The sequence below is a fragment of the Lepidochelys kempii genome, chromosome 12 (assembly GCF_965140265.1).
Source record: "Lepidochelys kempii isolate rLepKem1 chromosome 12, rLepKem1.hap2, whole genome shotgun sequence".
NCBI classification, from domain to species: domain Eukaryota; kingdom Metazoa; phylum Chordata; order Testudines; family Cheloniidae; genus Lepidochelys; species Lepidochelys kempii.
The window spans coordinates 3,391,009-3,404,702 of record NC_133267.1 but is presented as its reverse complement, the minus strand read 5'-3'; the positions used below and the strand labels follow the sequence as shown (position 1 = coordinate 3,404,702).

General features: G+C 51.1%; 1 protein-coding gene across 8 annotated transcripts in view; it reads right to left on the bottom strand.

Moving 5' to 3' along the window:
• Window positions 1-13,694, bottom strand: part of VAC14 (VAC14 component of PIKFYVE complex) — a 202,791-nt gene that overhangs the window by 30,184 nt on the left and 158,913 nt on the right. For all 8 annotated transcript variants that reach the window (XM_073307160.1, XM_073307162.1, XM_073307161.1 and 5 more), the window contains one exon: window positions 3,691-3,865. In XM_073307160.1, coding sequence (XP_073163261.1) covers window positions 3,691-3,865 — 175 coding nt within the window. The remainder of the gene's footprint in view (window positions 1-3,690; window positions 3,866-13,694) is intronic.

Here is a 13,694-nt window from a genome sequence, read left to right as displayed (position 1 = left end):
TGTGGATGCTATTGTGTGCGGAACCGGAGAGCTCTGTGAGGTGGGGACCACAGGCACAGCAAGGGGTAGAAAGGAGGGGCAGACATCTGTTTGGGTGTTTCCCCCTGCAGAAATAGCCAATAGTCCTCCTTAGCAGTTAGTGGTTTGGGAAGGCTGCCTATTGCAGCAGACAAATTGAGGCATGTCGGCTCCTTCTCTGCCCTGGCCCACAGAGGAGTCGTCTGAACCCCTTGGAGCAGCAGAGCGCATGGCAGAAGCCTGCACCATCTTGACACAGACTGAAAGACATGAAAGGCAGGAGCACAGTGGCTGCTAACAGAGCCTCCTATGCTCCTGCGTGTGGATGGCGAGCTGCAAGACGCACCCAAGGACTGGATCTGAAGGCTGTCTACCAACACAGGCCTGATTACAAAGGAGAACTCTGAACTGAGTGCCAGGGAGACAAGACACAGACCCCACCCCAGACTGGCAGCAGCACGGAAAGAGGGATGCCAGCGCTGTATGCAGGATGCCCTCGGAATGGGAAGGGGTGACATCGAGGTCCCCAGAACTGATGCCCCCTGCAGGAGGTGCTGGTTATTTATCTAGCTCTCGGAGGTGCATTCACCTGACCAATGGCAAACAAGAAGGTGGGGGGAGGGCTCTGAATGGAGAGCTGCCAGCCCCTTCAGACACCAAGAAAACAGGAGTGCTGAAGAAATCAGGGCAGTCTTGGGAAAACAGATGATGTCTAGAAAAGAATTCAACTGATGTCAGCTTCCCAGGCAGCCCACCCCCAGGGAGCCACAGGGCAACTGTCTCCTTTCAGAGCAACATTACGGCTGTGTTAGAGCATTAACGCTTCCTCCACAAAGGGCAGAGGCTCAGCGCGCTCACAGGCAGGCCTTGCTATTGCTCAGACCCCACCACACAGCAGCGCCCACTCCCACCGCCTCTGGAGCCAAGTCTGAGGCTAGGGGCGCTGTCCTGGACACAGGGACAGTGCAGGGTCGAGTCTCCAGCTGGCACCGGGGGAGGCTCTCCACCTTTCAGTCCCCAGAACTGCTTCCGGAGAGATCATCTCTGCACCCTGCCTCACAGGGCCTTCGTTTCCCCAGGCAGCAGCAGCTGCTTTGGGACCCAGGGAGCACTGCAAACTTCTCAGGGATGAACAGCTGAAGCAGAGGGCTTTGAGGGGAATGTGATGAGGTGATGCTACCACCATCACCTGTCCCCTTCCTAGCGTGCCTGGTTTGGGAGCTGGGGGGCAGACGTCAGCTGCTAAGGAGTGCCAATGGCTGTGGGGGACCCATGAGAGAGAGGCTCGTGTGCCATGGGATCAGCTTACACAACAAAGGCTGCTCTCTGCTCAGCAGAGTGCACCAGAAACCCCCTCAGAAGAGGGGGCTGCAAACCTTGGAACTGCCTCCAGGCCCCCCCAGGCACACTACTGGCGTTTGCCTCCAGCGATTAAAAACATTCACATTCCAGCTTGGCAGAGAGGGCCCTGGCACCAGTTTCCACTGGGGAAACTTTAATACCCAGCCTAGGGAGGGAGGGGGTCCCACAGCCAGGCACCGGTCTGGAGCTTGGGAGATCTAGATTCGATTGAGCTCTGCAATTCTTTCTATGGGACCTCAGCTGGTCTCAGTGCACCTCCATTTCTCCCCACCATTGTCATCTATTTAGATCCTAAGCTCTTTGGGACAGGTACTGTACGTGTCTGCACAGCACAGCACAACGGGGCCCTGATCTCATTTCAGGCCTCTAGGCAGTACCCGAATACAGAACAAGTTGTGTGCAAGGGGAAACGGATCGAATTCCAAAAGAAAAACCACTCCTCTGCGGAGAGACTGAATACAGAGATTCCAGTCACAGGAGACTGGGGCCGGTCCAAAACTGGACTTCAGTGAACTTGCAATGTTCAATTTGGATTCACTGCTTCCTTGACATAGTAACCTGCTTTTCTCTTCCGGCGTCACTGATGCAGTGTACAAAGACAGGTACACACTACCCCTAACTGCTCAGTCCCAAACGAAGTGACCATTTTTTCCCTGAGATATCAGCATCTTTCTTGGCAACAGTTTGTCACATTACTGAGGATTATGGCTTCCAATGAGAAAGGAAATGTGTATACGGACCCTACATTAATCAGGTCTAGTCACACGCAATTCTTGGACCCATCTTTCTTTCAAGCAATAACAAAGAACAATGGTTACATTTTGCACATAGATAACCCCTTCCAACCAAGGACAGAAAAGCTAACAGCCTGTTAGGAACCATTAAGAAAGGGATAGATAAGACGACAGAAAATATCATAATGCCACTATATAAATCTGTAGTACACCCACACCTTGAACACTGAGTGCAGTTTTGGTCCCCATCTCAGAAAAAGATACATTACAACTGGAAATGGTACAGAGCGGGGCAACAAAAATCATTAGGGTATGGAACAGCTTCCACGTGAAGAGCGATTAAGAAGACTGGGACCGTTCACCTTAGAAAACAGACGACTAAGGGGGGATACGATAGAGGTCTATAAAATCATGACTGGTGTGGAGAAAGTAAATAAGAGTTATGTAAAGGGGTAAACAACACAAGAACCAGAGGTCACCCAATGAAATCAATAGGCAGAAGGTTTAATACAAACATAAGAAAGCACTTCTTCACACAACACACAGTCAACCTGCGGAACTCATTACCAAGAGAGGTTGTGAAGGACCAAAGCATGAATGAGTTCAAAAAAGAACTAGACAAGTTCATGGAGGTTAGGTCCATCAGTGGCTATTAGCTAAGATGGTCATAGATGCAACCCCATGCTCTGGGCGTCCCCAAGCCTCTGACTGCCAGAAGTTGGGAGTGGACAACAGGGGCTAGATCGCTTGATGATTGCCTGTTCTGTTCATTGCCTCTGGGGCATCTGGCATTGGCCACTGTTGGAAGACAGGAAACTGGGCTAAATGGACCATTGGTCTGACCCATTATCGCTGTTCTTATGACCTCAAAGCACCATACAACTGTTAAGCCTCAATTTCTACCACGGAAATCTCAAGCCAAGAGTAAATCAACTGAGTCAGGAGCAGATTAGAGCAGCGCTATTCCAAGTGGTGGTCCACGGACTGGTGCCGGTCTGCGAGCCATCGGCTGCTGGTCTGCACGCACATTGGGAAAAAAAATTGCCGGTCCCCCCCCCATCAGATAGCTTGAGAAGCACTGGGCTAGAGGACTCCCAAGGCCACACTGTCAATGGTAAAAAGAAGAATCGGACCCAAATCCTAACCCTTGTATGACGCTCTCTTCCTCCTTGAATACTAGCCCTGCGACCATACCTTGTGGGGAACATGAGTGTAAGGTAGACACCAGACAAAATACTGAGCAGCTCCTTACCAGCAAGTCTTAAGATGGGGCTTCTGTTTAGGGCACCAAGAAGCAAGCAAGCGAGACACACGGGAGAAGCGAAGGGGCTCGGAGGTTACGTACTGGCCAGAGAAAAAGGCTCAGTATATCCTTCCCCTCAGCCAAAGTTAGTCTTGCCCCTTAATTCATTCCACGAGAAACCTGTCCGAAGCCAGCCTACATCCTGAGGGGACAACTCTGCCCAAAGGTCGCTAGGGGCCCTGGGTACATGACAGCCTCAGTCACGTGCACACAAACAGAGGGTAATAGGTGGGGAGAGCCTGTTTAATGAGGAAGTGTTCCTGTTCAACATACCGGGGTCTTCAGGTCCTTCAGCTGGTTTCTCAGCTGGAAGAGCTCGGAGGAAGTCAGCAATATTGTGTTGAGAGTGTGGACCATAGTTGAGGCAAACTTGAGGTCCTCTTCCCGCAGCAGGATGTCTGCCATGGAGTGGAAGATGTTTTCTGCATTGAGAAGCAGACAAAGCTGCCTGTATGTCAAAGAGAGAAACAAAGGGAGAAAGAAGGTTATTTACTCCAGTCTGTGACCACAATAGCAGACCCATACACCACACCCCTCTCGGAAGGTGCCCGTGTGGTGTAGAGACATAGGAGATGGAAAAGACCTATTTGGTCACATCCAAGTGCTCCCCAAGGGGCCATTACAGCACTTCCCCCTCCAGTACTGTGTTCAGAACCAGCCCAGTGTTCCAACCAATGGAGTTTCCACCACTCCCTTGGGAGAACAGTCCAAAGTCCTGCAGACAGACCTCACCATGCGGAAAGGTGCTGGGACCCTCAGATACTTGCAGAGACAGTGATGCCCACAATCCTTAGGGGCCGTTTGCCCAAGTTACTCATATCAAGCACTTCACCCTTCCCCAGACAGTAAGTCACCCTCTCTAGCGCACTCATTTTTGTTGCCTTTTCCTGACTCTCCTCTGTTTTGCCATACTCCTGTGGAGCAAAGATGCTCAGAATGGAACACAGTATTCTAGATGTGCAGAACAGCGTTCTCTGCCCTCCCCCTCAAGCAACTCAAATATCACATGGGTTTTCCACTGCTCCCTCTAGATCGCTTTTGGCTTTGTGTGACCTGGAGGAAGCATTTCTTGACAGCTGTTCAAGGTGCCTGCGTGCAGACCTAGGTTAGTGCTCCAACTGAGGACTAGTTCCGCTACCTTGATTCCCATGGAGCAGTGCCTCCCACCCAGCTCCCAGAACACTTCACAGAGGCAGGTAAGAACTGTCTCCATGTTACAGACAGGGAAACTGAGGCACAAACAGGTTGTGAGAGTTCTGCAAGGACACCCAACAAATATGTGGCAGAGTCAAGAGTCAAACCCAGGTCTCCTGACTCCCAGTCCACTTGAACACAGTGATCTGGGGGTTATGATGGACATGCTCCTACAAATACACTTTCTGCCACTATTTCTTTTATAACAGCCCAGCTCTGCACAATTCTGCTGATACAGGGTGCTTCATAAGCTGTATCACGGGGGCTCAGCTGGTCACAGCCGGAATGTTCTGCTTAGCAAACTGCAGCATTCTCCAGGTTTTTAACATTTTTCACTAAAAACCAAACCCCAGATTTTCCTCAGTGTTTGTTTGGATTTTAGGATTTTCTGTTTGGTCTGCGAAGCCTCCATGTGTCTCTAGCTCGCTACGGTTCTGGACGGTTTGTTCAAGGACACCTGAAATGCTGCCCAACACTGGCTTTGCTATTCTGTACTAGCAGAAGCCCTGATCCAACAGCCTTCAGTACCTGGAGAAGGACTTGATCCATTCCCTTTTTGTCACTGGGCAAAACACAGGCTTAAAAACTTCAAATCTCATTTTATTTTCAATGTAGAATAATCCATACAATGCACTTTCTCCTGGAGCCCACTCCGTGCCATGCAGAGACTTTCGGGTTGTGTGTGTGTGGGGGGGGGAAGGGGCCGGGACTTCCCCCAACGTGCATGACATTAAGAATTTCTTGCCCAAGTTCATTAAAATTAAAGGGAGACATTTCAGTGCAGAAATGTCCCCAATGTCTGAGGACCACACTAGCAGAGGTCAGCTAGTTGAGCCAGCAAAGTGATGCTTTCCCCTCGTCTACACTAGCGTTTTTCACCAACATTTCTCACTGGATCATGGGCTCAACTTGACCAGTACAGAAAATACCCTACTGTAGACACAGCCACTAGCAACCTGCTGGCTGGGTTGATTCTTAACAGACCCAATCCTGCCTGGTGCTGGGTTCTCTACCTTGACTTACTTCACTAGATCCGGCTCTCACCAGAATCCTATTCAGGGAAGAGCTCTGGGTGCTAAGTGGGCTTGGGTACCAAGGATACTACTTATCGCCTGTTTATATAGCATGCTCCAAGGTAGCACTGAGTGCTGGAAATGTGTCTCCTTTCTTATCCTTAGGTTGACAGGACCCAAGGACATGGGGAGGGAGGGGAAGGACACAGTCTGAGAGGGCTTCCAAGGCTACCTATAAACAACATCCCCTAGTGCACCACTGGGATTCTTCCAAGCACTCATGCCATAACCGGGCACTTGGCACTTAACAGTGGGGTGCTCTGCGATACAGGGGTGGTCTCGGTTGCATTCATAAAACCCCTTTCTTTCCCATTAAAGTAGGGGGCAAATTCCTCATGAAGATTTAATTGGATGGAGAAAGATTGACACGTTGTCCAGCTGATTGTAGGACAGTGTTCAGCACACTGGCCATCTCCGTGTTTGCACCCCAGTACCCAGGAAGTGACACTCACCATCAGGTAAACCAAACCAGCAACCGGAAATATCCCCTGGAGGCATCCGATGGACATTTATGAAGGCAAAAGCAGCAGCATGAGCCTTCCTGAAGGGGCTGGGGGCGTTAGCAAGCTGTTTGGCGAAGCTTTGCTGTGACTGGCTGGGGGGTCGGTATGCTGATGGAACACTCCCAGCACGCACCGATTAAACATGCCAGACAGGCGCTGCTGCAGGAGCTCGGAGGAAGATCACAAGGCTCGTTCTCCTTCTTGCCAGTGCTGTGCCTGTGCTCTCCGAGGCAGCAGTGGCAGCATATGGTGACTTCTGATAGCACATGCTGGATGCGTGGCTGAAGGCTCTGCCTTAGAGAACAATAAGCATCCTCCGTTGCACATGGCTTCAAGCTGTGATCTCGTTACATCCCATAAACGAAACACAGTCAAACTAGAGCAGTGATTTCTTTGGAAAACTCCTGGGCAGTAGGAAGTGGTGCTGGTGACTAAATAGGTGGCAATTCTTCTCTCTAGTGTCCCTGGAGAACCAGTGCCCCCGCTTGGTTGTGGTGGGGGGCTGTGCTGCTGGAGTGAGATTTTAAACCATCTTATGGCACTTTTTGCACGAGCTAAGGATGACAGTCCTAGTGTCTTGGCCAAATATGCTCTGCCTAGATTCCCTTCCTGTAGTTTTGGTTGAACGCCATCCTTCACTTCTTGTCCTAATGTTGTGCAGTCATTCATCCCCTTCTGGAGAGCGGTCCCATTCCACTCCAGGGAGGCTGCACTTCTGTACTGGGCAAAGGGATTTCAGTTCGTGATGCCAGGCAAAAAGTGCTTCAGGATCTCTCCTGGCTGAAAGGCAACCCAGAGATGCAGGATTGCTACCACTGCTCGGTTGGGCTGTCTGCTCCTTCACTAAACCTCCAGCACACCTATGTTGACACAAGTTACTTGATCTAGGGCATGGTTATGTGTTGCTACACTAACGTGACTGTTTCAACTACAATCCTGGCTGTGGTTAGAAGTTCCCTGGATAAAAAACAGCTTATGGTACTGCTGTACTCCTAGCTACAGGATATAACTATGACTTGCTTTGGTCCTTCCTTGTGATACTGCTTATTTTAGACAATCCATATTAGATTTGATCAGGCCCTTCTGGCCTGAAAAATCCATGAAGATAGTTCATTGTAGAAAGGTCCTACTGAAGTTACACCTCTTGGCAGGTGAAAAGCAGATTTGTTAATACAGTTTTAAAACAAATTCTTTAAGCAGAAGGCTGAGTTGCTACTGCCATAGGACCAAGAAAACTGTTGACAAGTCAGACTGAGGACATAGTAAGGCAAGACTTGGGATGAGTACACAATGAAGTCAAAGCAGTACCGCTTTTAGGAGGGTAAACCCTGCCTTTCTAATCTGCTCTGGAGTCTCTGAAAGAGTCAGTAAAGCTTTGGATGAAGGAGACCCTGTTGAACATAATTTGCTTGGATTTTTAAAATGCTTTTGACAAGATCTCTCACAAGAGGCTATTAAAGACAATAAATAGCCAAGGGGCGATGCGGAAGTGCCCCAAGGTGGATCAAAACACACAGGAAACACTGTTAATGAACAGCTGCTACTGAGAGTCCAGGGAGGCTAATAACAGGGTACTGCAGGGAGCAGCATTTAATAGATTACTGATCTAGAGGAGTAAGTGGGCAGTAGGTGAGAACATCTCTGATGACAGAGGTATTTACAGCAGGGTTGTGAGAGCTCAGGGCTGGAGGAACCCCGGAAGGGTGGAAGATGGGATAGTGAAGTGTAATTCTTCAAGTTTTGTTTAGCAATTAGGCAGCTGAACCCCCAGACAATTTTACTTTTGTCCCTCTACTGCATACCAGCATCTTACTTAAAAAAACAAAACAAAACTTTCATTTCTGCTATGAATGATTTAGATTATTTGGATGATTTAGTTGGGCTTGGTCCTGCTTTGAGCAGGGGGTTGGACTAGATGACCTCCTGAGGTCCCTTCCAACCCCGATAGTCGATGATTCTATGAATTCAGAGGGAGGAAGAGAAGGCTCAGTCCAGTTTGTGAAGGATGGGCTCCCACATCACTGAAGTATCCTCACAAGTGCCCACCTTGCTGGCAGGATTCAAAGGGCTGAAAGCTCTCTGCAGGGAGGAGTGGAGAAACACCAGTGGGGGTGAAGTGGAGACGTCAGCCCCGCCACTCTCCATCTGCAGGGCAGTCAGCCCAGCAGCTTTCACCAGCACACAATTCCCTGCACTATTTTTGAAAACCAGTGCCACAGCATCCTCCGCACCCTCCTAAACAGGAGAGGGACAGCGGTACTTTCATGGCAACTTTCTACCCTGGGTCCTGCTAAGCTCAGCATGCACAGCAGAATCCCTCTACCCACGTGGATTTTCCATGCTAGGAGCAGGGTGGCTGGGACTCAAAGGCAGCAGGAGCAGCTCAAGGCGCCGCTGGTGCGATTAGCGACACAGTACTGGCCGACAATTGGATTCCCTGTGCAGAGCTTTACGTAACCTAATCTAACATTCTTTATGGACTGTGTTCAAATGGAACGGGCAGCAATAAATAAGCCCATTTATATCAATTATTCTTACATAACTGGCTGCAGACATGTGCTTTTGGAATTAAACACTTCCCCCCTCAGTGGAGCGGAGGCAAAGATCAGCACCACAACAAACAGGCCAGGAAGCAGGGGACATAAGATACAGGAGGCCGCTTGGGTCAGGATGCTGCTCCTGATGGCACATCATGGCAAGTGGCAGCCTCAAACAGGAGCTAGCGGAGGTTGCGGAGAAGGAAGGGAGACAACCATGGGAATGAGTCACTTGCTTATTTCAAGTCAAACCTGATGCAGTGCAGCAGAAAACAAACCTTAGTGCCACAGAGAACGACCAGGGAGGAAACACGGCACTGCAGGGAGCCAGAATCACCCCAACAACCTTTGGGAGAGGGCTGGGACCTCTCCTTAGAGTTATAAAGGTAGCACAGAGCTTTTCCTACAAAACACATTTATTCTCAAGGTGAAAGCATTACAGAGAAAACATATTAACTGATCTGAGAACCCACATGCCCGCTAATAAGCTTCCCAGAGATCACTCCAGCTAGGACTCCGGTAGGAGTCAGTCCTTCAAACCCTACACAGGTTTTTCTGTGGGCACATGTTCATAAAATCTTTGGCTCAGAACAAGCACCACCCTAGATCTGAGAGTCACCCCTTTATTCAGTTTGGGTCTTTGATCTTGGGACCCTGGAAGCAGGTGATCAGCAGGCCATGGGTTTCTTCTCAAGGCAGTTTCAAAAGGAAGGGTCAGGCGATGGTCATCTGTATTGCCCACCTCCGAAGCATTTTCCAGGAAATTCACTCAACTTCAAGTTCCTTCTTGTCCTGCACACCTGCTGGTTCCTTGAAGCTCATGACTCTTCCCAGGGTTTACAATGTCCTAGAGCCGTTATAGACGATCCCACAGTAATACAAATATTGGCATTTTTAATACGATGCGCTAAGATACTTAAACTTAATTCACTCAGGTTTGTCCAGAACGTTGCAGGAAATGGCCATGGCTGACACAGGTACCAGTTCACAACCAGGCGCCTAGGATATCCAGGGACAAAGTATGCAAGGAGGCTCTTCCTCTGGCAGAGAAACATCAGTGCCAAGAACATTCCTTCCTGGGTCTGGGCCCACCCTCTAGGCACCTTGAAAATACACAAACTTCAGCTAGATCAGCATCCACTGAGCATCTGTCCCCACACCCCATTCCAGGCCATAAGGGACCACACTGGGGATCCAGTCTGACCTGCATGAGCGCTCAAACCCACTCTCTCCCTCTGGGAAAGCCAGGAGCACAGATGGGCTCTGACCATGTCTCAAAGGCAGAGAGACCAGGTTCTCCTGTACCTATTACTTCTGCAAGTGCAGGGGAGCATGTTTTCCAGGCTATACAAGCCCTCCCTGGCTACAATTCCTCAAGGAGAAACGCTGAATGGGGCAGGGGAGAACAGCCTCCAAAAGGGCCCTACAGTGTCAACCAGGAGAGAAAGGACACCCCATCCTTCAGCCTTCCTGATGGTCCATCCCACCCCTGCCATGAACTCCCAGCCGGCACGCCGAAGGGATCCCCCCGGCTCCCCACCCCCCAAACTCCCAGCCGGCACGCCGAAGGGATCCCCCCGGCTCCCCACCCCCCAAACTCCCAGCCGGCACGCCGAAGGGATCCCCCCGGCTCCCCACCCCCCAAACTCCCAGCCGGCACGCCGAAGGGATCCCCCCGGCTCCCCACCCCCCAAACTCCCAGCCGGCACGCCGAAGGGATCCCCCCGGCTCCCCACCCCCCAAACTCCCAGCCGGCACGCCGAAGGGATCCTCCCGGCTCCCCACCCCCCAAACTCCCAGCCGGCACGCCGAAGGGATCCCCCCGGCTCCCCATCCACAGCTAACGCAGCATGGAAGTGGCTCCTCCACACGCAGTTGCACAGGGCAGGTGACCCCATGCCCATCACCGCTCACAATGGAGTTGCCTCTGGGCACAGATCCCCACCTGAACCACGCGAGAGAGAGAGATATCAGCCTTGGGGATGGGGGCGGAGGGGAGGCTGCCTCCCTGGCTTAAGTGCCTCTGGGGGCAATTACAGCCAGTCAGGGCCCAAATGCCATGATCCTGTCAGTCCTGGGGGAAGAAGAGACGAGCCCTTCATTACCCTCTAACCAGAAGGTCTGTTTTGTGCTGTGCCGCTCAGCACTGCCTTGGCCCTTAGACAAAAGCCTCCCTCCCCGCCCCAAAAGAACCCGGCAAGGTTGGGTCAGTTGAGCAAAGCTCTCAGGGCAGCGAGGAGCCAGTTTCCCTGGCTGCAGGCTAGGATACACATCAAGTAGCCAGTGCTGCAGAAGCAAGAACTGCCCTGGAAAGCTTCCTGGGAAACCCTGTGTAGGGAGCCAGAAAGGCAGCTGTGACGAGCCTGGTGACCTCTGACACGCCCCTCACAAGCCTACGCGCTGGAGCAGGCATTTTAAGGCCAGTATAATTCTGGTTCTCGCTCCCTCCCCTGACCCTCGATCAAAACCAAGAGCTCATTTTCCATAAATAGAAGCTCTGACATTTTGCTGGCCAACGCCTTGTTCCCTCGAGCAGGAGTCTGAAGCAAACTGCTGGCCAATTGCAAGCCTGGTTTTGATTAGCAAGGATGGGATTTTGTTGTTGTTTTTGTGTGTGCTAGCACTGGGAAATCTGGAAACATTTTGCATTAAAGGAACAACACACACATCACCCCTCTGTGTGAGGCGAACGGGTACTCCATTGCTTTCCACCTCAATTGGTGGAGGGATTGCTTTGCATTCCAGTCCATTTATAGGTTTGAGAGTAACAGCCGTGTTAGTCTGTATTCGCAAAAAGAAAAGGAGGACTTGTGGCACCTTAGAGACTAACCAATTTATTTGAGCATAAGCTTTCCTGAGCTACAGCTCACTTCATCGGATGCATACCGTGGAAACTACAGCAGACTTTATATACACACAGAGAATATGAAACAATATCTCCTCCCACCCCACTGTCCTGCTGGTAATAGCTTATCTAAAGTGATCATCAGGTTGGGCCATTTCCAGCACAAATCCAGGTTTTCTCACCCTCCACCCCCCCACACAAATTCACTCTCCTGCTGGTGATAGCCCATCCAAAGTGACAACTCTCTTCACAATGTGCATGATAATCAAGTTGGGCCATTTCCTGCACAAATCCAGGTTCTCTCACCCCCTCACCCCCCTCCCAAAAACCACACACACAAACTCACTCTCCTGCTGGTAATAGCTCATCCAAACTGACCACTCTCCAAGTTTAAATCCAAGTTAAACCTGAACATCTGGGAGGGGGGGGGTAGGAAAAAACAAGGCACTAATATACTGTTTACAGACAAAGCCTGGGTCCTCTTCACCTTAAATACCCATGTCTAATCTCTGCATGGGGAGGCCGGGGGGAGACACGACAGGGACACACTGCCTGCTGCAGAACTCAGGGGAGAGCTTCAGGGAGCACAAGCCGCAGAGAAGCAGCAGCAGTGTTCCGCCCTCCCTTTTCACCAGGATCGCAGCCCGTGCTTCAGGCACAGCAGTTTCGGCCCTGCTCCAGTTCTTGAAAGCTTCTGAAGACAATACTGTGGGAGGGGCAGGGAAGAGGAGAGAACAACCGGCCAAAGCACATCAACCAACCACGTGCAGCTGCTAGCCTCCATAACAGCAGCCAACAGCTGAAGCCATCAGCACAATGACTCGCAGATCACATGCCAGGGACATGGGAAACCCAGAGCAGATCTCCGCTGTTGAAGGGTTTCCACTGAGTGAAGGACAGCATAGAACAGGAGTCTGTCACATGGTAGATGGGGAAGTGGGAGGGGAAGGAGCCTGGGAAAACAGGTGGCTTTAACTAACCAAGCAATACTGGAGATTCCAGAGAGCTTCTGGGAGCGGGTCTAGAGAAACCCTTGGCAGGAGGGCAGGAAAAAGGAGAGCATGACCATCCTTCCATGCACGTTCTCTTTCCGGTACGTCACCGGCTCTGCCATTCCCTCTCCTCACCTTGGCACCGCAGGCCAGTGCACAGCATTTTGGATTTGCTGCTACTACAGCTTACAATGAAGCAGGCTTGATGCAATCAGCCATGGAGCATCTGCATAGCTAGGGGTGAGGTGGCACAGCAGGCCTTGCATTTCTGCAGACTGGGTGAAGCTCCTGCACGTTGGTCTTCAAGTGGAAATGAGATGGAGACTGTAATCTGGTCTATTTATCCCTATCACAGCCTCCTAAATGGCCTGGCACAGCAGTGCAGTGAGCTGCCTTGTGAGCACAGAAGCCTTGTAGAAGTCTTGTGAGCATAGAAGCCCAAGTCAAGTAGGATGGTTACAGAGAAGGCTTTAGGTCCAGGCAGCAGAGCTTGGGGGTGGGAGGAGATTGCACTGGTTCCGTCTGCACTACATCTGGTTCTAGGGTGACCAGACATCCCAATAAAATCGGGACTGTCCCGATGTTTCAGTTTGGGACTGGCTGGGGACATGGAGTGAAGTGCAGACGTGGTTGTCTGGCTCACTGCCCCCCAGAATGCACCCGGCTGAGGGGTCCTGTTCTCTGTACCTAGCTGTGTGTTAGACCATGTTCCTGTCGTCTAATAAACCTCTGTTTTACTGGCTGGCTGAGAGTCCCATCTGACTGCGAAGTTGGGGTGCAGGACCCTCTGGCTTCCCCAGGACCCCATCTGGGCGGACTCGCTGTGGGAAGTGCACAGAGGGGCAGAGGATACTGAATGCTCCGAGGACAGACCCAGGAAGGTAGAAGCTGTGTGTCCTGCAGACAGTCTGCTTACAGAGAGGAGACCTCACCAGAGTCCTGACTGGCTTCGTAGGGAGAAGTTCCAGAGCATTGCCCGGGGACTCTGTGACAGGGTCGGGAATTTTCCTCCAGGGCAGATTGGCAGAGGCCCTGGGGTTTTTTCGCCTTCCTCTGCAGTGTGGGGCATGGGTCACTTGCTGGAGGATTCTCTGCACCTCAAAGTCTTTAAACCACGATTTGAGGACTTCAAT